Below are 25,902 nucleotides of genomic sequence, written 5' to 3'. Positions count from 1 at the left end.
AGGTGTGATAGACACTCCACTCTCTATCAGGGACCTTCAGAAAAAGAAAGAACAGAGTAACCAACCCTGGCTTTGTATAAAGGGGTAGCAATAATGTTAGAAATAAAGCAAAGACAACCTTGCCATTTTCTAACTGCTAATAGCCACCACTACTCTTATTAAAAAGATTGATGTGGACACCGCATAGCCCCAAATCCTTGCTTGGAGGGAAAAGTACCCATAAAAGGATTAAATATCTTCAGACACCATCTAAGCATATCTTCCATTGACAAAGGCAAAGAGAATGACTGGGGATTATGGGTAAGGGAAGTTACACTTAACAGCTTTGCTGGGCTTGTTCTCCCTTCCTTTTCATTCTGTGTCCTCTAGCTTGGGTATTGGTTCCCACTAGTAATTGGAATGAAGTCGTGGACTCTCCATGCCATAAGAAAGAAAACAAAATGTATGCTTACCTGATAAATGTATTTCTTTCCGGAAATGGAGAGTCCACGACCCCGCCCTTATTTTAATTTAATTGTCATGTTTTTTTAATGTAAACCTCAGGTACCTCTATACCCTTGTGTTATCTTTTTTTTCTATTTCTCTTCAGCTAAATGACTGGGGGTTATGGGTAAGGGAAGTGACACTTAAAAGCTTTGCTGGGGTGCTCTTTGCCTACTCTTGCTGGCCAGGAGTTGAATATCCCACTAGTAAATGGAATGACATTGTGGACTCTCCATGCCATAGGAAAGAAATTGCGTTCTTGTGCAATGCTGAATTCCGGCAGCAGAATTCAGCCCGCCAGAGGCAAGCTGCGGCAGACAGAGGCATGTATGTGTGCCCCTGTCTGCCGCAGCTTGATAAATCAACCCCAGAGGAGCCTTTGAAAGTTTATTTGCTATAGAATTTTGGTGCATACACAAACGTCTACAGAAGTAACTCAGCATGGATTTTGATATGCAGTGTATAATACTTATCTTTAGTGTGATGATAGAAACAATTAATTAGTATTATCTCCTGTATTATTACTTAATATAGCAAATTAGTTTTTAAACTGCACCTTAACTAAACTAGCTTGTGAAACATAACAAAATTGGATTTTTTTTTAAAAAATTACATAATTTTATAAACGCATGGCTACAAATCAGCTACCTTGTTATAAGCATCTTCTCTTGTGTATGTCAAAAGATCTTCTTCCTCTTCCACCCATTCCATTTTCTCTTCCCAATGATTTCTCTCTTTCATCTGCTGGATCTCCCATTTCTTCTTTGTTGATTTCAACTACAAGGGATCACAATACATTGTGAAAAAATCCGGGAGGGCACAGTTCCTTATTTTCAGTATTCTGTGCATTTCAGTCAACACATTAATGTTCTAAAGTAAAAATGATTTCCTTTTTTGATTCAAAATGATTAAATAGTTGGCATCTTCTATTCTGAGATAAAAATCCTTACCTCATTCTCAGTCTTTCCTTCAGCACAAGAAGTATAAAAACTGTCCAGGTAATTCAAAGCATATTTCTCAATGGGGGTAAGCTAATAATAATAAAAAAAAAGTTTTAGTACATTTTTGACATTATAAAAGCAGATCTGACCATGGTGGAGCAGTTAATTGATATGAAACACATAGCCTTAATTGGGGCTAGATTATGAGTGGCGCACTAACTAGGAGTTAGCTATCGCGGCTCTTTACGTGCGTATTCAAGTTTGAAAGTAACTGTGTTTGCTTGAGTGCAATTGAATTTAACGCGTCAGGATAGCACGACTTCAGAGCGCTGGTTAACTGTTATGTTCAACTAAAATAAAAGTTGCACAGAACACATCAAAATTCTATGTAATAGTACATTTACTCTCATAATAACACTATCGAAAGAAATCATAAAAAAAATATTGCAATAAAAAGTTATAAGGGCTCAAAGATATCAGGTCTCAGGTGTTGGGGAAAAAAAGGCAAGAAAAGGGCTTTAACATAGAGATACATACATATACATGTCTAAATATGTATATGTATGTGTGTGTGTGTGTATATATATATATATATATATATATATATATATATATATATATATGTGTGTGTGTTTGTGTGTATACATGTGTAATTGTGTATTTATATGTGTATATATGTATTTATAGACGATCGTCTGGGGTTGTCATGTTCCTTGTTCAGAGGAGAATTGCCTGGTATTTCGGGGCTGGACTGACCTTACTTGGCGGGATCAGACTGATATACTTCAGGAAAGTTTTCTTCTGTGAAAAGCACACTGGTCTAAAAGAGGCTGCTTCCGGGTGGTAAATCGCCATAGAACAAGCCACTGAGCTGTTGTTCGTTCCTGGTAGAGCGCTTCTCTCTTTGTATGCAATTTATAGACATATATACACATATAAACAAATATATATATATATATATATATATATATACATACAGGTAGCCCTCGGTTTACGCCATTTCAATTTGCGCCGTTTCAGAATAACAACCTTTTTTTTCAGTCATGTGACTGCTATTGAAAAGCTTTGGAAAGCAATGCACTAATTAAAATAGCCAGTAGGTGGAGCTGTCCGCTTGTTTTGCAGCAAAGTTATGCAACTTAACAGCCTTAACAGACCAGATCTATCGAGCAAAATTTAGCAGGCACTTCCCTATTATCTTCCTGTCCAGCTGCTTGAGGTCAGGGTGCCTAACTGCTTATTAATCACTGCAGATTGAAATGCATAGAATAGGTGCAGACTCAATATTATCTAACATGCTAACAATGCAGAGAACTGATTGCAGAAAAATGCAAGTAAAAAAAACGATTTTGTTATTTAGCAAATGTTTTTGTTCATTAAACTTGGTTTGATGATGATACAATCTATATTATTAGGTTTATAATGCTGTTTAGCATTTAAAGTCTTCATTTCAAAGCTTTAAAAATAATGTATTAGGTGTTACTTATGACAATTTTGAGAGGGGCCTGGAACCTAACTCCATCACTTCCCATTGACTTACATTATAAACTGGGTTTCAATTTACAACGGTTTAAATTTATAAGCATTCATCCTGGAACCTAACCCCGGCGTAAAATGAGGGCTACCTGTGTATATATATATATATATATATATATATATAATATATATATATATATATATATATATATATATATATGTGTGTGTGTGTATTGGAGCCTTTGCAGTCAAGTAATTGAAAATATCTAAAACCACAATTACCCAATATTCATATTTAACAAAGTGTTTAACTATGTATTTAATGTAAATATTTCCCATTTGAATGTTCTTCACATAAGGAAATATGTTAAAAGTATTTATAAATATATTTCATGATGGGTTAGTGCACTTGAGAAAACACGATTGGGTTTGCGTGCGAGTAAGGGTATTTCTTTAACTTTTCTGCTCCATTGAAGTCTATGGGGGAATAAGTTAACGTGGTCACGCTATTCGAACTTCAGGTTTTTGCATGTGTCAGGTTAGCGTTTGTGCAAAAATGTTTTACTTTGAACTTGTAATACTCACATAAAGCCTCCGTCTAGCGAAGTTAATGCATGAGTGGGAGAGCAAAGTACTGCTCCACTCGTAACCTAGCCCTTGGTCTATAACCAAGTCATTGTTAACTATCAGCTAGATTACGTGTTTTGAGCACTATAGGGATTTTAACGACTGCTACAAAAGCGGCATCATTTCACCTCCCTATAACGCTGGTATTATGAGTTCTAAAAAAGCAGGCTTGTGCGGGCGAAATGGTTGCGTTGAGCTCCATACCGCATTGCTTTGATGTGCTCTTGCACGATTTCCCCATAGACATCAATGGGGAGAGCCAGCAAAAAAAAAGACTAACAACTGCGATCGCGGAATGAAAAGCTCTGTAACGCAGCCCCATTGATGTCTATGGGGAAAAAAAACTAATGTTTAAACCTAACACCCTAACATAAACCCCAAGTCTAAACACCCCTAATCTGCTGCCCCCGACATCGCCACCACCCACATACAGTTATTAACCCCTAATCTGCCGCCCCCAACATCGCCGCCACCTACATACAGTTATTAACTCCTAATCGCCCTCCCCCAACATCGCCGCCACCTACATAAAATATTAATTCTAATCTGCCGCTCCCGATGTCACCGCCACTATACTAAAGTTATTAACCCCTAAACCTCTGGCTTCCCACATCACTACCACTAAATAAATCAATGAACCCCTAAACATAACCCTAAAGTAACCCTAACATAACCCTAAGCCTAACACCCCCTAATTTTAACATAATTAAAATACAGCTAAACTAAAGTTACAATTATTAACTAAATAATAACTATTTAAAACTAAATACATACTTACTTACCTGTGAAATAAAACCTAAGCTAGCTACAATATAACTAATAGTTATATTGTAGCTAGCTTAGGTTTTATTTTTATTTCACAGTTAAGTTTGTATATATTTTAACTAGGTAGACTAGTTAGTAAATAGTTATTAACTATTTACTAACTACCTAGTTAAAATAAATACAAACTTACCTGTGAAATAAAACCTAACCTGCCTTACACTAAAACCTAACATTACAAAAAAAATAAACACTAAAATTACTAAAAATAAAAATAACTAAATTACATAAAACACAAACACTAAATTACAAAAAATAAGAAACAAATTACCAAAAATAAAAAATAATTACACCTAATCTAATAGCCCTATCAAAATAAAAAAGCCCCCCCAAAATAAAAAAAACCCCTAGTCTACAATAAACTACCAATGGCCCTTAAAAGGGCCTTTTTGTGGGGCATTGCCTCAAAGATAACAGCTCTTTTGACTGTAAAACAATACAAACACCCCCCCAAATAAAATAACTATCTAAAAAAAAACTAAGCTCCCCATTGCCCTGAAAAGGGCATTTGTATGGGCATTGCCCTTAAAAGGGTATTTTTATGGGCATTGCCCTTAAAAGGGCATTTAGCTCTTTTACATGCTCAGACCCTAAACTTAAAATAAAACCCACCCAAAAATCCCTTAAAAAACCTAACACTAACCACCAACGATCCACTTACAGTTCTTGAAGTCCCGCTTGAAGGATTCATCCAGCTGGCGAAGTCATCATCCATGCGGCAAGAAGTCTTTATCCAGGCGGCCTTTTCTATCTTCATCCAGCTGGCAAAGTCCTCATCCAGGTGGCAAGAAGTCTTCATCCAGATGGCATCCTCTATCTTCATCCAGCTGGCGCGGAGCGGGTCCATCCTGAAGACATCTGGCGCGCAGCATCCTCTTCATACGGTCTCCGCCGTACACTGGAACTTCAATGCAAGTGACGTCATCCAAGATAGCATCCCTTGCATTCCTATTGGCTGAAAGATTTCAATCAGCCAATAGGATTAGAGCTACTAAAATCCTATTGGCTGATTGAAATCTTTCAGCCAATAGGAATGCAAGAGACGCCATCTTGGATGACGTCACTTGCATTGAAGTTCCAGTGTAAGGCGGAGACCGTATGAAGAGGATGCTCCGCGCCAGATGTCTTCAGTATGGACCAGCTCCGCGCCGGATGGATGAAGATAGAAGATGCCGTCTGGATGAAGACTTCTTGCCGCCTGGATGAGGACTTCGACGGCTGGATGAAGATAGAAAAGGCTGCCCTGGATGAAAACTTCTTACCGCATAGATGATGACTTCGCCGGCTCGATGGATCCTTCAAACAGGACTTCAAGAACTGTAAGTGGATGGTCGGGGGTTAGTGTTAGGTTTTTTTAAGTTTTTTTGGGGTGTGTTTTATTTTTAGTTTAGGGTCTCGGCATGTAAAAGAGCTAAATGCCCTTTTAAGGGCAATGCCCATACAAATGCCCTTTTCAGGGCAATGTGGAGCTTAGGTTTTTTTAGATAGTTATTTTATTTGGGGAGGTTGATTGTGGGGGTGGTGGGTTTTACTGTTGGTGGGGTGTTTGTATTTTTTTTACATGTAAAAGAGCTGTTATCTTTGGGGGAATCCCCCACAAAAGGCCATTTTAAGGGCCATTGGTAGGTATTGTAGGCTAGGGTTTTTTATTTGGGGGGGGGGGGTATTTTTTATTTTGATAGGACTATTAAATTAGGTGTAATTCTTTTTTATTTTTGATAATTTGTTTCTTATTTTCATAATTTAGTGTTTGTTTTTTTGTAATTTAGTTATTTTATTATTTTTGGTAATTAGATACTTTTTGTAATTTTTAGAGTGGTTATAGAGTGTACCGCTCACTTTTTGGCCTCCCAGACAAGCTCGTAATACCGGTGCTTTGGGAGACCCATTGAAAAACATAATTTATGCTTACCTGATAAATTCCTTTCTCCTGTAGTGTAGTCAGTCCACGGGTCATCCATTACTTATGGGATTATATCTCCTCCCTAACAGGAAGTGCAAGAGGATCACCCAAGCAGAGCTGCTATATAGCTCCTCCCCTCTATGTCATACCCAGTCATTCGACCGAAACCAAACGAGAAAGGAGAAACTATAGGGTGCAGTGGTGACTGGAGTTTAAGTTAAATTTTTTTAGACCTGCCGTAAACAACAGGGCGGGCCGTGGACTGACTACACTACAGGAGAAAGGAATTTATCAGGTAAGCATAAATTATGTTTTCTCCTGTTAAGTGTAGTCAGTCCACGGGTCATCCATTACTTATGGGATACCAATACCAAAGCTAAAAGTACACGGATGACGGGAGAGAAAGGCAGGATCTTTACACGGAAGGAACCACTGCCTGTAGAACCTTTCTCCCAAAAACAGCCTCCGAAGAAGCAAAAGTGTCAAATTTGTAAAATTTTGAAAAAGTATGAAGTGAAGACCAAGTTGCAGCCTTGCAAATCTGTTCAACAGAGGCCTCATTCTTAAAGGCCCAAGTGGAAGCCACAGCTCTAGTAGAATGAGCTGTAATCCTTTCAGGAGGCTGCTGTCCAGCAGTCTCATATGCTAAACGTATTATGCTACGAAGCCAAAAAGAGAGAGAGGTAGCCGAAGCTTTTTGACCTCTCCTCTGTCCAGAATAAACGACAAACAGGGAAGAAGTTTGACGAAAATCCTTAGTTGCCTGCAAATAAAATTTCAGGGCACGGACGACGTCCAGATTGTGCAGAAGTCGTTCCTTCTTTGAAGAAGGGTTAGGGCACAATGATGGAACAACAATCTCTTGATTGATATTCCTGTTAGTGACTACCTTAGGTAGGAACCCAGGTTTAGTACGCAGAACTACCTTGTCTGAATGAAAAATCAGATAAGGAGAATCACAATGTAAGGCCGATAACTCAGAGACTCTTCGAGCCGAGGAAATAGCCATTAAAAATAGAACTTTCCAAGATAACAGCTTGATATCAATGGAATGAAGGGGTTCAAACAGAACACCTTGCAGAACGTTAAGAACTAAGTTTAAGCTCCACGGCGGAGCAACAGTCTTAAACACAGGCTTAATCCTAGCCAAAGCCTGACAAAAAGCCTGAACGTCTGGAACTTCTGACAGACGTTTGTGTAAAAGGATAGACAGAGCTGAGATCTGTCCCTTTAACGAACTAGCAGATAAACCCTTTTCTAAACCTTCTTGTAGAAAAGACAATATCCTAGGAATCCTAACCTTACTCCATGAGTAACTCTTGGATTCGCACCAATATAAGTATTTACGCCATATTTTATGGTAAATTTTCCTGGTAACAGGTTTCCTAGCCTGTATTAAGGTATCAATCACTGACTCCGAGAATCCCCGCTTTGATAGAATCAAGCGTTCAATCTCCATGCAGTCAGCCTCAGAGAAATTAGATTTGGATGTTTGAAAGGACCCTGAATCAGAAGGTCCTGTCTCAGAGGCAGAGACCATGGTGGACAGGACGACATGTCCACTAGATCTGCATACCAGGTCCTGCGTGGCCACACAGGTGCTATTAGAATCATCGACGCTCTCTCCTGTTTGATCCTGGCAATCAATCGAGGAAGCATCGGGAAGGGTGGAAACACATAAGCCATGTTGAAAACCCAAGGTGCTATCAGAGCATCTATCAGTACCGCTCCCGGGTCCCTGGACCTGGATCCGTAACAAGGAAGCTTGGCGTTCTGGCGAGACGCCATGAGATCCAGATCTGGTTTGCCCCAATGCTGAAGCAGTTGGGCAAACACCTCCGGATGAAGTTCCCACTCCCCCGGATGAAAAGTCTGGCGACTTAGGAAATCCGCCTCCCAGTTCTCCACGCCTGGGATGTGGATCGCTGACAGGTGGCAAGAGTGAGACTCTGCCCAGCGAATTATCTTTGAGACTTCCATCATCGCTAGGGAACTCCTTGTCCCTCCCTGATGGTTGATGTAAGCCACAGTCGTGATGTTTTCCGACTGAAACCTGATGAACCTCAGAGTTGCTAACTGAGGCCAAGCCAGAAGGGCATTGAAAACTGAATGTTTATTGGAAGGAGTCTCTCCTCCTGACTCCATGATCCCTGAGCCTTCAGGGAATTCCAGACAGCGCCCCAACCTAGCAGGCTGGCGTCTGTTGTTACAATCGTCCAATCTGGCCTGCTGAAGGGCATCCCCCTGGACAGATGTGGCCGAGAAAGCCACCATAGAAGAGAATCTCTGGTCTCTTGATCCAGATTTAGCATAGGGGACAAATCTGAGTAATCCCCATTCCACTGACTTAGCATGCACAATTGCAGCGGTCTGAGATGCAGGCGTGCAAAAGGTACTATGTCCATTGCCGCTACCATTAAGCCGATTACCTCCATGCATTGAGCCACTGACGGGTGTTGAATGGAATGAAGGACACGGCAAGCATTTAGAAGTTTTGATAACCTGTCCTCTGTCAGGTAAATTTTCATTTCTACAGAATCTATAAGAGTCCCCAAGAAGGGAACTCTTGTGAGTGGCAATAGAGAACTCTTTTCTACGTTCACCTTCCACCCATGCGACCTTAGAAATGCCAGAACTAACTCTGTATGAGACTTGGCAGTTTGGAAACTTGACGCTTGTATCAGAATGTCGTCTAGGTACGGAGCTACCGCTATTCCTCGCGGTCTTAGTACCGCCAGAAGAGAGCCCAGAACCTTTGTAAAGATTCTTGGAGCTGTAGCTAACCCGATGGGAAGAGCTAAAAACTGGTAATGCCTGTTTAGGAAGGCAAACCTTAGATACCGGTAATGATCCTTGTGAATCGGTACGTGAAGGTAGGCATCCTTTAAATCCACTGTGGTCATGTACTGACCCTTTTGGATCATAGGTAAGATGGTCCATTTTGAACGATGGAACTCTTAGGAATTTGTTTAGGATCTTTAAGTCCAAGATTGGTCTGAAGGTTCCCTCTTTTTTGGGAACCACAAACAGATTTGAGTAAAACCCTTGTCCGTGTTCCGACCGCGGAACTGGGTGGATCACTCCCATTAGTAAAAGGTCTTGTACACAGCGTAGAAACGCCTCTTTCTTTATCTGGTTTGCTGACAACCTTGAAAGATGAAATCTCCCTTTTGGAGGAGAAGCTTTGAAGTCCAGAAGATATCCCTGAGATATGATCTCTAACGCCCAGGGATCCTGGACATCTCTTGCCCAAGCCTGGGCGAAGAGAGAAAGTCTGCCCCCCACTAGATCCGATTCCGGATCGGGGGCCCTCACTTCATGCTGTCTTAGGGGCAGCAGCAGGTTTTCTGGCCTGCTTGCCCTTGTTCCAGGACTGGTTAGGTTTCCAGCCCTGTCTGTAGCGAGCAACAGTTCCTTCCTGTCTTGGAGCGGAGGAAGTTGATGCTGCTCCTGCCTTGAAGTTACGAAAGGCACGAAAATTAGACTGTTTAGCCCTTGGTTTGGCCCTGTCTTGAGGCAGGGCATGGCCCTTACCTCCAGTAATGTCAGCGATAATTTCTTTCAAACCGGGCCCGAATAATGTCTGCCCTTTGAAAGGGATGTTAAGCAATTTAGATTTAGAAGTCACATCGGCTGACCAGGATTTAAGCCACAGCGCTCTACGCGTTTGAATGGCGAATCCGGAGTTCTTAGCCGTAAGCTTAGTTAAGTGTACTACGGCATCAGAAATAAATGAATTAGCTAGCTTAAGGACTTTAAGCTTGTCTATAATCTCATCCAATGGAGCTGTGCTAAGGGTCTCTTCCAGAGACTCAAACCAGAATGCCGCCGCAGCCGTGACAGGCGCAATGCATGCAAGGGGTTGTAATATAAAACCTTGCTGAACAAACATTTTCTTAAGGTAACCCTCTAACTTTTTATCCATTGGATCTGAAAAAGCACAGCTATCCTCCACCGGGATAGTTGTGCGCTTAGCCAGAGTAGAAACTGCTCCCTCCACCTTAGGGACCGTCTGCCATAAGTCCCGTGTGGTGGCGTCTATTGGAAACATTTTTCTAAATATAGGAGGGGGTGAAAAAGGCACACTGGGTCTATCCCACTCCTTGTTAACAATTTCTGTAAGCCTTTTAGGTATAGGAAAAACGTCAGTACACGCCGGTACCGCAAAATATTTATCCAGCCTACATATTTTCTCTGGAATTGCAACCGTGTTACAATCATTCAGAGCCGCTAATACCTCCCCTAGTAATACACGGAGGTTCTCAAGCTTAAATTTAAAATTTGAAATGTCTGAGTCCAGTTTACTTGGATCAGATCCGTCACCCACAGAATGAAGCTCTCCGTCCTCATGTTCTGCAAATTGTGACGCAGTATCAGACAAGGCTCTATTATTATCAGCACACTCTGTTCTTACCCCAGAGTGATCGCGTTTACCCCTAAATTCTGGCAATTTAGATAGTACTTCAGTCATAACATTAGCCATGTCTTGCAAAGTGATTTGTATGGGCCGCCCTGATGTACTTGGCGCCACAATATCACGCACCTCCTGAGCGGGAGGCGAAGGTACTGACACGTGAGGAGAGTTAGTCGGCATAACTTCCCCCTCGTTGTCTGGTGAAATTTTCTTTACATGTACAGATTGGCTTTTATTTAAAGTAGCATCAATGCAATTAGTACACAAATTTCTATTGGGCTCCACATTGGCCTTTAAACATATTGAACAAAGAGATTCATCTGTGTCAGACATGTTTAAACAGACTAGCAATGAGACTAGCAAGCTTGGAAAATACTTTTCAAATAAATTTACAAGCAATATAAAAAACGTTACTGTGCCTTTAAGAAGCACAAAAAAACTGTCACAGTTGAAATAACAATGAACCAAATTAGTTATAGCAACCAAATTTTCACAGTAAATGCATTAAGTTAGCAAAGGATTGCACCCACCAGCAAATGGATGATTAACCCCTTAGTACCCAAAAACGGATAACAATTTAATATAAACGTTTTTATCACAGTCAAAACACACTCTCACAGGTCTGCTGTGAGTGATTACCTCCCTCAAAACTAGTTTTGGAGACCCCTGGGCTCTGTAGAGACGTCCTGGATCATGGAGGAAGAAATAGGAAGACTGTGACTGAATTTTTACTACGCAATAAAGCGCTAAAATAGGCCCCTCCCACTCATATTACAACAGTGGGGAAGCTCAGTAAACTGATTTTATTCAGAAAAAAAACGACAGCCATGTGGTAAAAATCATGCCCATAAAGTTTTATCACCAAGTACCTCAGAAAAAAATGATTAACATGCCAGTAAACGTTTTAAAAATAAAATTATGAAATGTTATTAATAAGCCTGCTGCTAGTCGCTTTCACTGCAGTGGAGGCTCAAATATTACTTAAATATATACAGTATTTTCTTAGTGAAGTTCCATTCCCCAGAAATACCTCAGTGTAAACATACATACATATCAGCCTGATACCAGTCGCTACTACTGCATTTAAGGCTGCACTTACATTACATCGGTATTAGCAGTATTTTCTCAGTCAATTCCATTCCTTAGAAAATAATATACTGCAACATACCTCCTTGCAGGTGAACCCTGCCTGCTATCCCCTGTTCTGAAGTTACCTCACTCCTCAGAATGGCCGAGAACAGCAAGTGGATCTTAGTTACGACCGCTAAGATCATACACAAACTCAGGTAGATTCTTCTTCTAATGCTGCCTGAGAAGAAACAACACACTCCGGTGCTGTTTAAAATAACAAACTTTTGATTGAAGAAATAAAAACTAAGTTTAACAACCACAGTCCTCTCACACGTCCTATCTATTAGTTAGGTGCAAGAGAATGACTGGGTATGACGTAGAGGGGAGGAGCTATATAGCAGCTCTGCTTGGGTGATCCTCTTGCACTTCCTGTTAGGGAGGAGATATAATCCCATAAGTAATGGATGACCCGTGGACTGACTACACTTAACAGGAGAAAAGGACTTTTTTTTAAAAGTGCGGTACTGACGATGCGTGACAGGACTCATAATACCAGCGTTAGGGAAAATGAAGCGTTATGGGCCATAATGCTGCTTTTTCACTCATAGCGCCAAACTCGTAATCTAGCTGTATGTCTTGTAAATCAAAATATTACTATACTTACAGAGATTGAGAGTTTTTAATGTATTTTTTAAAGGGATCTAGTATTAGGAGGGGCTATTAGGTTGTTTTTTTTGTCAAACTCATGCATGAGGGCAAAGGTAGGCTATTGGGGTAAGGAAGAATAAATAAGAACATACCTGTTCCACTACTGCAGCTAGTTCATCTAATTCAGAAGTTTCATCAATGTGGTAAGGGTCATCTGAGGCCTCAGCAGTTTTGTCTTGTTCTTCTCCAGCCTCTGGAGCTTTTTCATCCAATTCTGCCTGATGTCCAATGCTCTTTAGAGCCTTCAAAGATATATGATGTAATGTATCAAAATATATCAAAACATGATATTCAATGACATAAATTGTAACCTGTGTGATTATTTGCTGGTTTATTACCTCTATAAATGGCCTGGCAAACTTTGTAGCAATCGTTTCTGCTGGAGATGGTTCTTGATACAACATTACAAATTCTTCTGCTTTCACACCAAATCCTGAATCTTCAAGGGGAGTGTAAAGCTCAAACAGCTCATGAATTGTTTGCTAAAAAATAAAATAAATACATAAATAAAAAATGTATGGATTCTGATATATTGACTATTAATTGCACACTTCCTCATCACATTATGGGCTAGATTACAAGTGGAGCTAGACAGAGTAACTTCAAATATCACGTTAACATATTCTCCTATAGACTTCAATGGAGCGTGCAAACTTACAAAAAAACAAAAAAAACAACTAACACCCATACTCACATGCTAACCCAACCACGCTTATTCAAGTGAGCTAAAACCCAGCATGAATTATGAATATTTCACATTCCAATGTTCTTCACATGGAAGAACATGTTTTATTTATTCTTAAATATATTTATATATATAATTTGGTACAATATATCTATACCTTAGACAGTGGGCCTCCGTTTTTGCAAAATATTCAAGATAAGCCCTACTCCCAACCCAATAGAGGAAAGAAGTTCAGAAGTCTATACCATGAGTATTTAATGAATATATATAAAAGCCTCAGGGGACATTTAGAAGAGAAACCACCTCTAAAGTGGACTGCAAACAATATTAATTATCCAATCTTAAGAAAGTCCAAATCAAGTGAAATTAAAGATAAACTCATACATAAACACACACACACAAACTCATACATACACACGTACAAACTCATACATACACACACAAACTAATACATACACACACAAACTCAAACATACACACACAAACTAATACATACACACACAAACTAATACATACACACACAAACTAATACATACACACACAAACTAATACATACACACACAAACTCATACATGCACACACAAACTAATACATACACACACAAACTCATACATACACACACAAACTAATACATACACACACAAACTAATACATACACACACAAACTAATACATACACACACAAACCCATACATACACACACACACACGTTCATTTTAAAATGAGTAGAATTGTGAGATTGCATGCCAGACATTGGATTAATTACATAGAGATGTCATATTTTTTCAGGGACACTTAAAAAACAACACTGTAAAAACTACTACAGAATGTTCACAATGCACTGCTGATCAAACACAGAAGCACTGTGGCCTGGGGACTACAGCACTGTGACCTGAGGACTGCAGCATGTTCAGTATAAGCACACCTTACTGCCTCACACACAACACAACAGGCTGGAGTGAGGTAAGCATTGCTAGCAGGCTTGATAGTAATGACTCTGTTCTGCAAAGGGGCTTAATGAATAGGTTGGTTGCCGCTAGCAATGCATGCCTCCCAAAAGCATCCTGCTGGCAATTAAAACCTGCAGCTATTACAGAAGGGTTTCTGTCTGCACCACACAACAGTGTGCGTGCTCCTTGCTTCGATTTCAAGCACTATCACCGTTACTACTTACACTAAGCTGGTCACACATTCAGCCTTCACTGCACCCAGAACAGTCTTCACTGCACCCGGAGCAGTCTCATCAGCACAGCCCACGCTCCTTCTCCCTCCCCTCCCCTTAATTGCTCTGGCAACCCCCTGGGGAGGTGCGCCCCACAGTTTGAAAACCGCTGATATATACTGATATACAGGTATATATAGGAATATCTATTAAAAAATACTTAGACCATATTCCCCTATGTGAAGTACATTGGAATGTGAAATATTTATAGTAAATACACAGTTAACCACAATTGTTATTTTGACAAGATGTCATTTTCTGCAAATAATTGCTTGAATGATAATATTTTTTATTTGGAATTGGAGAGAAATGTTGTCAGTAGGTTATAGAATAAAACAAAAAAATAAATTTACTGATAATTATTAGTGCTAACCCGACGTGCATTAAATTTGAGAAATACCCCTTAGCATTAGCGTGCCACTAGTATTCTAGCCCTATATGTGGCTATTAAAACCTTGTAGTAACGTAACTCATGGAATTGTATCAAAAACGTAATTTATGCTTTGCTAGATAAATTAATTTCTTTCATGGTGGTGAGAGTCCATGATCCATTACTCCTGAGAATTACTCTTCCTTATCACTAGGAGGAGGCAAAGAGGCAAACCCCAAGAGTCCTATAATACACCTCCTACCTCACATGTACTTCAGCCTAATGTATAGCCAACCAAAATGAGGTAAGAAAAAAGAATAAGAGCCATAAAAAGGCACAGGAAAAAAATATACTTCTGTGAAAAACAATCACAAACAAGGGCACCTCTTTGTGTGATACTGATGATATTAAAAATAGATACACACTAAAGAAACATACTCACAAGTATGGCAGCACCCAGTTGTGCTAATTAGGGCATTCTGGGAACTCTCCGTGTCCCAGCTCACTGATCCCTAGAGCAGGGATTCACCTTAGACCACTCCTTATGCTGTAAGCATAAAAGATATATACAAACAAAGGCATAACATGTACCCTGTGTATATTTAAAAAGAGTTGCGCAACACGTTTCTCAGCTCTCCTGCTGTTTCCTCAGGCTTCTGTTTGTGATCTGGAAGTACTGAACTTTTCTTTTTTTATAAAATAATGTTTTTTATTTTATTGTAGTAGAAAACATATCTGACAATTCAAATAACTCATTATTCAGTTTGTTACAATAAAATGGCATATACATGTACTGTTCTGAGGGAAGCTGTGGCAGTTGAGGATACTCTTGAAACACCTTGCTGTACTTGGTGTTTTTGCAATGCAATGCAGGATCAAGTGCATTTTGACAGAGACAAAGCCCTTCGTGTCACCAAGCAAAAATAGTATTTGATAATTAGACATAATATTGATCTTTCAAAATCAGCTGCAATACATGTCCTCCTCAAGCTGTTTGATCAATTATAACATCAATAAGACGTTAATTTCAGATGTTGTTAAGGGTACACATTATATGGAGAGAGATAGAAAGAAAAAAAGGAAAAAGAAAAGGGAAAAAGGAAAACAAGAAAAGGAGAGGAGGAGATATAACTGGGGAAGGGAGGGGCAAGAAGATGCCGCAGATAATCTGGATTCAGGTAAAAGTGGGTTGGTGGGGTTTGTGGTTATCAGCTGTGGTCTGGGTGTGATTTGCTGCTAGTATCTGAGATCCAAGGTCTGGAGTCAGGGCATTATATGTATTTTAAGAGGAGTGGGTAGGGGGATTAGTCGTGCTTGGGGTTCGGGTTGGGTGCCATATGGATTTCCAATAGAATTTAATGTTGTGAAAGAACGCAGATTTGTTTCTCTTGTAGTAACCATATTCTTCAAGTGTTATGAGTTCATCTGTTTTGGTTAGTCACATTTCTAATGTTGGAATCTGTTGAGATTTCCAGTGTAGGGCTATTAACGAATTTGCACTATTGATACATATTCTCAGCAGCGTGGCTCTTATTCTGGACTGCAGTGGGGGTGCTTGTTTAGTAAGACTACTGTGGGTGTTAGTGTAAAATTTTGTTCAGTGAGTTTTTGGAGAATGTTTTCTATGTTACGCCAGAAGGGGGCTAATTTATTGCAGTGCCACCATTATGTTTCCTTGTGAAGCGCAACCTCCCAGAAAAATGCAGCGGAGAAGGATTTTAAAATTTAGTTCCAGAATTTTGGGAGATGTGGATGATTTGTGTGTATTTTGGAAGAGTTTTTGCCATGGTTTAGTGTCTAGTTCCATTTCTAATTAATGGTGCCATTGAACTGTGTAGGTAGGGAGGGAAAGGGATTGAGCATTATGTAGAAGGGATTTGGCTAGAGAAAGAGATTATGCCTGAAAGGCAGATCTGTTCAAGGGGGGTTGCAGGTCTGAGCAGGTCTTTTTTATGAGGGGATGTGTTTATAAAGTGGTGGAGCTGAGAATATTTTAGCCATGTTGAGAAGGAGTCGTAGAGAATGTGTTGTAATTCCGTTCCGTTTTTTAGTTTGCCTTGATTCAAAAGATTGGCTATGGGTACTGAGTCTAGAATTTCCTGAACTACATATTCTTTTTTTTATGTCTCATACCCTCCCAAGAATTCTATATTTAGAAAGACCGGTGTGAGTGGCGAGGTTGGTGAGGAGAGGGTTTGTCTTGAGCAAGCAGTCCCAGGTGTTGAAAATATGCCTGTATAGGGGGGAAGAAGTACATGGGGGTGTACGTCTGTGTTTGGGAAGTCAGCAGAGGGAGCCCGATGTGGGAGATTTGAGGAGTTTGGAAGTACTGACTTTTAAAAGTAGGAATACCCAATCAGAACAGACATTTTGGCAACTCCACCTTCTGATTCAGGTGTGTTGCATTCATTATCACCAACCTTTCAATTAACCTAACATATTCTTAGTAGGTGCTAACAGCTTTACAGCTAAATCTCATTACAAACAAACATATGTAAAAATTTCATAAAAAACATATTGATAAATATATCAGATCCATTTGTAACACATTACTTGCCTATTAACTGCAAAAAATGCATACAAGTAAACCATTATCTCGGATGCATCGATCATGACCCCTAAGATATTATCATTATTTGACAAGTGAGAACCCTTTTAATTAAAACTCAGGTGATATGCCCCTTTATCAAGTGATATGAGAGTAAAAAACATATGCCAATACCTGTATATAACTCCTGTTTAGGTCTGTTCCATAACGGAACTTTGTACTTCCGCATTCAATAGCGGTGATGTCATCGTTTCTAGCCTATAAACTAGAGGGGTGTGTCAGAGCCTTACGTAAGTGGGTTTCCCCTTATAGGCTCACTAACAAGCACCTTTATATTCATAAAAGTGGATAAAGTGTATTTATGTCCACTATTGGCCATGTTATGTGAACTGCATGTGTATCTTTAAAACCCTAAACAGACTTCCTATATTTAATTTGTGTCTTGATCCCTGATAGAATCAATTTATCTGCTAAATTTGTCTGAACAAACAACTTTAGATAAAAAGTCAAAAGTAGTCCGTAAAATAGCCTTATCCTGATGAAAAATAAGACGAGGAGGATCACAAGAAAGAGCAGATAATTCTGATACTCTTCTTGCAGAAGAGAAAGCCAAAAGAAATAAAACCTTTTTTTAAGAAAGTAGTTTAATATCCACCTTATGCATGGGTTCAAAAGGAGGAGCCTGCAAAACCCAACTAATCTTAACGCATGTTAAGATTCCATGGAGGAAAAATTGGCTTGAATACAGGCTTAATATGGGCCAATGCCTTAACAAAAGATCAGTCTGGGAAGAGGAGGAAACAGATAAGTAAGCTGAAAAGACGAAGGAGCTATTAGTGCAACCACAAACACCACTTGAAGGTCCCTGGACCTCGCAAAGTACCTGGAAAGTCTGTTGTTCAAATGAGAAGCCATCAACTCTATCACTGGGGCACACCCAAGATCCACAATCTGATTGAGCACATCTTGGTGAAGAGACCATTCCCCTGGATGTAGAGATTGGCGACTGAGAAAGTCTGCTTCCCAGTTGTTCACTCTTGGAATAAAAATTGCAGAGACTAGACAGGAATTAATTTCTGAACTTTGAGTTTCACCCTGATGATTGACATAAGCTGCTGCTGTGACATTGTCTGTTTGGAAACGGAGATGAGACTGCCTTTTCAACAGGGGCCAAGCCTGAAGAGCCCTGAAAATAGAATGGAGTTCTAGAATAAAAAAACACCCTATGCTCTCAGAGACCCCCAAACAGCTCCCCAACCTGAAAGACTTGCATCTGTAGTGATCACAGTCCAGGTAAAATGAGCATTAGAAGCCCCCTGAATAATGAACTGATGATCCAGCCATCAAGTCAGTGACTTTTACTGGGATCCAGAAAAATCTTTTGAGATAGCAGAGTATGAACTCTGCACCACTGACGAAGCATACAAAGTTGAAGAGGTCTCATGTGAAAACAAGCAAATGGGATTACATCTGAAGCTGCAATCATGAGACCCAGAACTTGAAGAGAGACTGAAGGTTCAGACAAGCTGACACCAATTTTAACCTTCTCTGCTCTATTAGAGAAAGACTTATAGAGACTGAATCTATTTGAAATCCCAAAAAGTTACCTTTGTTTGAGGAAGCAAATAACTCTTTGGAAAATTGACCCTAACAAAATGTAATTGAAGAAACCACAACAGTCTGTGGGTGTGAGATTCTGATAAAAGGAAAAGATGGAGCTTGAACCAAGATATCGTCCAGGTAGGGAAACACTGTAATACCCTGAGACCTGAACACAGAATATTCTTGGAGCTGTAGCGAAACCAAATGGTAGAGCAGCAAACCTCAAATGCTTATCTAGAAAAGTAAACCTCAGAAACTGGTAATGTTCCTTGTGTATTGGAACATGAAGATAAGCATTCTTTAAATATTTTGTGGATATAAACTAACCTTGATGTACAAAAGGCAGAAAGTATGAAAAATTTCTATTTTGAAAGAAGGAATTCTTACAAACTTGTTCAGAACTTTAAGATCCAGGACTGGTCTCAAAGTTCCTTCCTTCTTTTGAACAATAAAGAGATTTCAATAAAAACCTATCCCCTATTCCTGCAAAGGACCAGGTACAATCACTATCATAGTTTGAAGATCTGAAACTGACTGAAAAAAAGCTTGAGCCTTTAAGGGATTCCTTGGAACATTGGACAGAAAAAACCTTCCTCTGAGAGGCCTTGTTCTGAAACCTATCCGATAACCCTGAGAAACTATATTCAAAACTAAGGGATCTGGAACACACTGAAACCAAACTTCCTGAAAAAGGCATAACCTGCCCCCTACCAAAACCCATGGATCAGGGGCTGCACCGTCATGCAGATTTGGTAGCAGGGATATATTTTTTAGCCTGCTTTGACTTGTTCCAGCCAACACTAGGCCTCCATAATGGGCCAGAGGTGCCTAGCTTCTGAGCAGAGGAGATCACCAGTTGTTCCTTATTCTGACAAAAGGAACGAAAACGATTAGAAGCTTTAGATTTGCCTTTAGACTTCTTATCTTGAGGAAGAAAAGCCCTATTGCCTCCAGTAAATAGATATTATAGAATCTAAATCAGAGCCAAACAGTTTCTTTCCCTAAAAAAAAGGGACAATAGTTTTGATATTGACACCATATCAGCAGACCAGGATTTAAGCCATAAGGCTCTCTGCGCAAGGTCTGTCAAAGACATACATTTGATATTGATCTTCATAATATCAAACACAGCATCACAAATAAGAGAACTGGCTTTTTTAGTAAACCCAAAATAATCTCACAAGCAGAGTCATCAAAACACTGTTCTAAAAGACTAGATAACCAGTAAGATGAAGCAGCAGCCACATCAGCAATCGAAATTGCCACCCTAAGCAAATAGCCTGCTTGCAAAAATGCCCTTCTATGAAAAGACTCTAATTTTCTATCCAAAGGGTCTTTAAAAGAGGTACTGTCTTCCATAGCAATAGTAGTATGCTTAGTGAAAATAGCCTACTTTATGAACAGTTGCCCACAATTCAACATTAGCAGCAGGAAGAGGATATAACTTTTTAAATCTTGCAGAAGGATTAAATGAATTACCTGTCTGAAAGGAATAGTCTAGTCAAAATTAAACTTTCATGATTCAGCTAGAGCATGTAATTTTATGCAACTTTCTAATTTACTCCTATTGTCATTTTTTTTTCTTCATTCTCTTGGTATATTTATTTAAATATAAGCTTAGAAGCCGGACAATTTTTTGTTCAGCACCTGGGTAGCGCTTGCTGATTGGTGACTACATTTAGACACCAATCAAAAAGTGCTACCCAGGTTCTGAACCAAAAACGAGCCGGCTCCTATGCTTACATTCTTGCTTTTTCAAATGAAGATACCAAGAGAACAAAGAAAAATTGATAATAGGAGTAAATTAGAAAGTTGCTTAAAATTGCATGCTCTATCTGAATCACGAAGTTTAATTTTGACTATACTATTCCTTTAAACCATTCCCCAGAATCATGTCAGAGACAGCATCAGGGATAGAAAAAACTTCAGGGAGCTTAACAGCAGTCTCAAAAACTGAATTTAAACTATTACAAGGCTTATATTCAGAAACCTTAGACTCTTTAACCCTTAAAGTAACCTTTCAAAAGAGAACAAATATTTTAAATTTTAAAGAAAAAAGAGGAAGAATAAGGTTAAAAATCATCATAATCAGAGGAAACTTCCCCTTCTGAAGACATAACAGTGTCTCTGACTTCAGGAGACATAGAACTAGTAGAAGGTAAAATCTGAAAATGACCTTTTACACTTACTTGAAGGCGGTAGAGCAGCCAGCGCCTCAGAAACAGCAGCTTTGATTACATTTTACACACTGGGTGATATATCAGTAGCCTTCTCCTGTAATGAACAGACAGAAGGAGCAATACTACCTATAGAAACAGCATCAGGTTGGTCTGAAAGCATTACAATTTTAAACATGTCACATAAATGAACTGGAGGATAGACCACAGCTTCTTTACAATAAACACACTTAATTTTAGTAGGAAGGTGTTCAGGAGACTCTGCATCTAAGGTAGATTTAGGGATAGAATCAGACAGCTCCATTATAGCATTGACAAATAACCACTATAACCCCCTTAAAAAGCTCTTGAGGAATGGTAACTTACCCCCTCCTAAAGTAGCTTTTAAAAAACTTACAGGTACAATGTGCACTAAGCCGAAATGCAAAACAAAGGAGACATAAACTTCACATCCGAAGTCCAGATAACGCTCAGCAATAGAAATAAGGAGAGTGAAAAAACTGCTAGCAATAAGGTAACATACAGTACGTGCGCTAACCCGACGTGCGTAATCCAGCCAACCAGTAGACAGCCAAACCAGTACTGAAACATACCAGCAGAGGTTATGGAATAGGAGTATATTGTAGATCCATAGAAGGAGGCAAAATATCCTATAACCAATTATGAAGGGTCTATGACAAATTTCACATGAGGTGAAAAAGGAGCCACAAACCATACCCCATATAAGTCCCTCTGACAAACACTGTATTATGAGTGGAAATCAGGCCTCAATATAGACTGAGAACCCCTCTCACTTAAAAATAAAATGCACTTCTTTATTCTTTGACCACCACCAGTAGAGGCAAAGTAAACACTGAGGTACATGTGAGGTGGGAGGGGTGTTAATGAGCTCTTGGGGTTTGGGAATCTTTGCCTCCTCCTAGTGGTAAGGAAGAGTAATTCCCAGGAGTAATGGATTGTGGAATCTCCCCACCTCATATGAAAGAAATACACATTTTGTGGGGTCTAAGAATTGTGTGCTTGATGCTTGTTAACAACTTTGAATTGAAACAAGTGTACCTGTGTTAGAAAAGCCATGGAAAAGTCATTCCCTTGAGCAGCAACCTCTCGGATCAAATCTTTAGTGCCATTCTTCAACAGCTTCTCTTCAATCGAGTTTCCACTTACAAGCCTGAACAAACACAGAATAATTTAAAGGAAAAGAAAGACAATTATCAAACATACGGTACCCCCCCCCCCCTACAGTGAACAAGCAAGACCTTTTGTGTTACTCATACCTGTAGATATGAATATCTTTGGTTCTACCAATGCAATCGCACCAGGCCTGGGCTCTGGATTCCATCACTGGATTTAAGTCACTATCGTAGAAAATTAATGTGTCAGCTTCTACATAAGGAACCCCTAGAGAGTGGCTATGGGTGGATAGGAGGACGCAAAAGATTTGAGGATCTTGATTAAAGCTTTTCATCAAGTCCTAGGTGAAGAAAAAAATCACTAAGTTACAAATTATAAAATATAAATATCTTAATTACTGTTTATAAATATTTATCGATAAGATAAAATACTATTTAGTTTTTAATAGTAGAGACCTGAATGGCCAATGAAAAAATAAGTAACACGTTTAGCATTATAAACTAAGTGCAGATGCTTAGGGGTACATTTATCATGAGGAGAATGCCCCTATCAATTTCCAGGTTTGCTCATATGAGCCTGCAACTGATATTTATGAAGCAGCGTTTTAAAGCGCTGCTTCCCAAACCCTGTCGTCAAATTAGGTTTAGCAGATGAAAATCACCCTGGACTGATTGACTAGGGTGATTAGCAAGCCCTTCTCTTGCGCAACTAGCTGCTCACTAGGAGGAGGCATCACTGCACATGTGGATACTTGTGCAATGCGAAATAACAAAATTTACCTGAAAAATTTATTTCTTTCCGGGCATGGAGAGTCCACAACTTCATTCCAATTACTAGTGGGATATTTAACTCCTGGCCAGCAGGAGGAGGCAAAGAGCACCCCAGCAAAGCTGCTAAGTGTAACTTCCCTTACCCATAATTCCCAGTAATTCAGCCGAAGGAAAATGGAAAAAGAAGAAACACAAGAGTGAAAAAGGTGCCTGAGGTTTAATAAAAAAAAAACTGCAAATTATAATTAAAAAAGAGGGCGGGACGTGGACTCTCCATGCCCGGAAAGAAAGAAATGTATCAGGTAAGCCATACCCATGATAGAGGACACGGAATGAACAGGGAGGGAGAACAAAGCAGGAGGACCTAAACAGAAGGCACCACCGCTTGAAGAACCTTTCTCCCAAAAGAGGCCTCAGCCGAGGTAAAAGTATGCAAAGAGGACCACGTTGCCGCCTTGCAAATCTGTTCCACAAAAGCTTCATTTTTGAAAGCCCAAGATGAGTAGACAGCCCTAGTGGAATGAGCCGTAATTCTCTCAGGAGGCTGCTGCCCAGCAGTCTCATAAGCTAATCAAATCATACTTCTTAACCAGAGGGAAAGAGTAGCGCTTTCCAGAGAAAACAACAAACAGGGCAGAAGATAGAAAATCTTTAGTAACTTGAATATAAAATCTTAGAGCACATACGTACAACATCCAAGTTATGCAAAATAAGTTCCTTATGAGAAGGATTAGGACAAAAAGAAGGAACAACAATTTCCTGATTAATGTTTCGATCCGACAACACCTTAGGGAGAAACCCCAATTTAGTATGAAGGACCTTTTTCACAATGTTTATTGTGTGAATTAATATATAGTGAACCCACACAAGAGAGAGTGGAGGTTGCTGAGTGCCAATACAATATTATAACTACACAGAGACAGAAGCACCATATAAAGCACTCACTTCAAAAAGGTATGTAGGCAGTGAAAGTCACAACTAAGACTTAAAAATTAACTTTAATTATCTTATAAAATACTCTGTAATACCCGGACATTATATATACAAGACAAACATATAGCATCAAAAGAAACAAGAGTGAAAAACCTGTGTGTGCTGAGTTGAGGCAGTAAATATAAGGAACATATATTAGTATATTAGTTCCTAATATTGGGGAGTCTGATTCAATATACCTTCTATAAAAGTAGGGGACACCGTCCCAAAACCGTATTACTAGAGATATCTCTCACACTCCCTGCAATATAAATACTCCAAGTATTATCAACTTTCAACACTAGGTTACGTCTGCCTGATGTGCATTTCGCCTCAGCTTTGTCAAAGGCAAACCTGAATGTGATCTTCCATACCCTTAAAAAGAACCAATCATAGGGACGTGTACCATATACGCCCTAATTTGAGCCTATCCAATATCTTTCCTTGTTCCATGGACGTGATTGGTTACGTGGCCATATCATGTGACACAACATTTCATTCATACATTTAGTAAGGTACGCCTCTCTCTTGCCACTGTTTCCCAGGCATCGTACGTCATGATTGCATTTGTATAGCTCGGTATTCCCCTCTAAAATAAATAGTAAAGAGGGAAGAGATTCACATTTGTGATACCCCACGAGCATTGTACACCATACAAAAAACTGTTTACTCATCCAAATGGAACAGCACATTGATCCCGATGCTGCATGATCAAAAGCCTTTTCATTTTTGCGATTACAAAAGTACAGTCATACTGGCATAAAAACTAGTATTTGGATTTGTGCAGTTACTGTATACTTATTCCAACGTTAGAGTTGGATTTATACAATCTTACATGTCATGTACATTAATATCACAGAAAAATTCTGTGTATCTTGGGATAACATCTAGGGAAATACATACTCGCCAGGGTGAACATATAAATAACATCCAGAATGGCCCAGAGGATGCAAAGAGAGGGAAAAATCTAACTTCAGTGGCGAGACATTTAAGCTGTCTCAAAGCAAAACCAGATGTGAAAATAACAGTCCTGCAAGTAATAAAGACTGGCATTTGAGGAGGCAATATTGAACGTATGTTGCTACAATTTGAAAGTAAATGGATTGCCTGGCTTAATTCCATGACACCAAATAAAATGAATGAGAATGCTGGGTATGGTTCCTTCTTGTAAAAAACACAGAGAAAAAAGAAATAAGTAAGACCACAAAAAAGAAAAAAAAACAACAATAAAAGTAATGATAACTTGGTTAATCTTATTTGGATATGAATGAGGAAACAAAATATATGGATCCCTCACTCTGTATGTTAAAAGCATAACAACAGATATTTGGACATTTGAGTTTAAATAATCTTAGTATATGAACAGTTTCCCCTCTAAACATATGATCAAGATTTACTAGGCTACAATAACTCTCCAGAAATGGATATCTGTGCCTGTTGCCCCAATATATTTATATTTATCATTTATTTATAAAATATTCCTGAATAATAATACTACAGTATCAGACAGATAATCCAAACTCCGGATAGACACATACACAGAATTTTTCTGTGATATTAATGTACATGACATGTAAGATTGTATCAATCCAACTCTAATGTTGGAATAAGTATTCAGTAACTGCACAAATCCAAATACTAGTTTTTATGCCAGTACGAATGAGAAGTTATTTGATCATGCCGCATTGGGATTAATGTGCCTTTCCATTGCGATGAGTAAACAGTTTTTTGTATGGCGTAAAATGCTTGTGGGGTATCACAAATGTGAATCTCTACCCTCTTTACTACGTATTTAAGAGGGGAATACCAAGCTATACAAATGCAATCATGATGTAAGACGCCTGGGAACCAGTGGCAAGAGAGAGGCATACCTTACTAAATGTATGAATGAAATGATGTGTCATGTGATATGGTCACATGATACATCCCTATGATTGGTTTAGATGGTCTTTTTAAGGGTATGGAAGATCACATTTAG

At 39.3% G+C, this 25,902-nt stretch overlaps 1 protein-coding gene across 1 annotated transcript in view; it reads right to left on the bottom strand.

Annotated features, from left to right (window-relative positions):
• Nucleotides 1–25,902, bottom strand: part of LOC128648916 (E1A-binding protein p400) — a 684,550-nt gene that overhangs the window by 182,301 nt on the left and 476,347 nt on the right. Inside the window, exons 29-34 of the mRNA XM_053701874.1 lie at nt 22,326–22,522; nt 22,108–22,219; nt 12,784–12,927; nt 12,538–12,687; nt 1,434–1,514; nt 1,132–1,260 (exon numbers count right to left, since the gene is read on the bottom strand). Of these exons, the coding sequence (XP_053557849.1) occupies nt 1,132–1,260; nt 1,434–1,514; nt 12,538–12,687; nt 12,784–12,927; nt 22,108–22,219; nt 22,326–22,522 (813 nt within the window). The remainder of the gene's footprint in view (nt 1–1,131; nt 1,261–1,433; nt 1,515–12,537; nt 12,688–12,783; nt 12,928–22,107; nt 22,220–22,325; nt 22,523–25,902) is intronic.

This window comes from Bombina bombina, chromosome 2, assembly GCF_027579735.1.
Source record: "Bombina bombina isolate aBomBom1 chromosome 2, aBomBom1.pri, whole genome shotgun sequence".
NCBI classification, from domain to species: domain Eukaryota; kingdom Metazoa; phylum Chordata; class Amphibia; order Anura; family Bombinatoridae; genus Bombina; species Bombina bombina.
The sequence above is the reverse complement of the archived record's forward strand: the minus strand, read 5'-3'. Positions and strand labels throughout refer to the sequence as shown.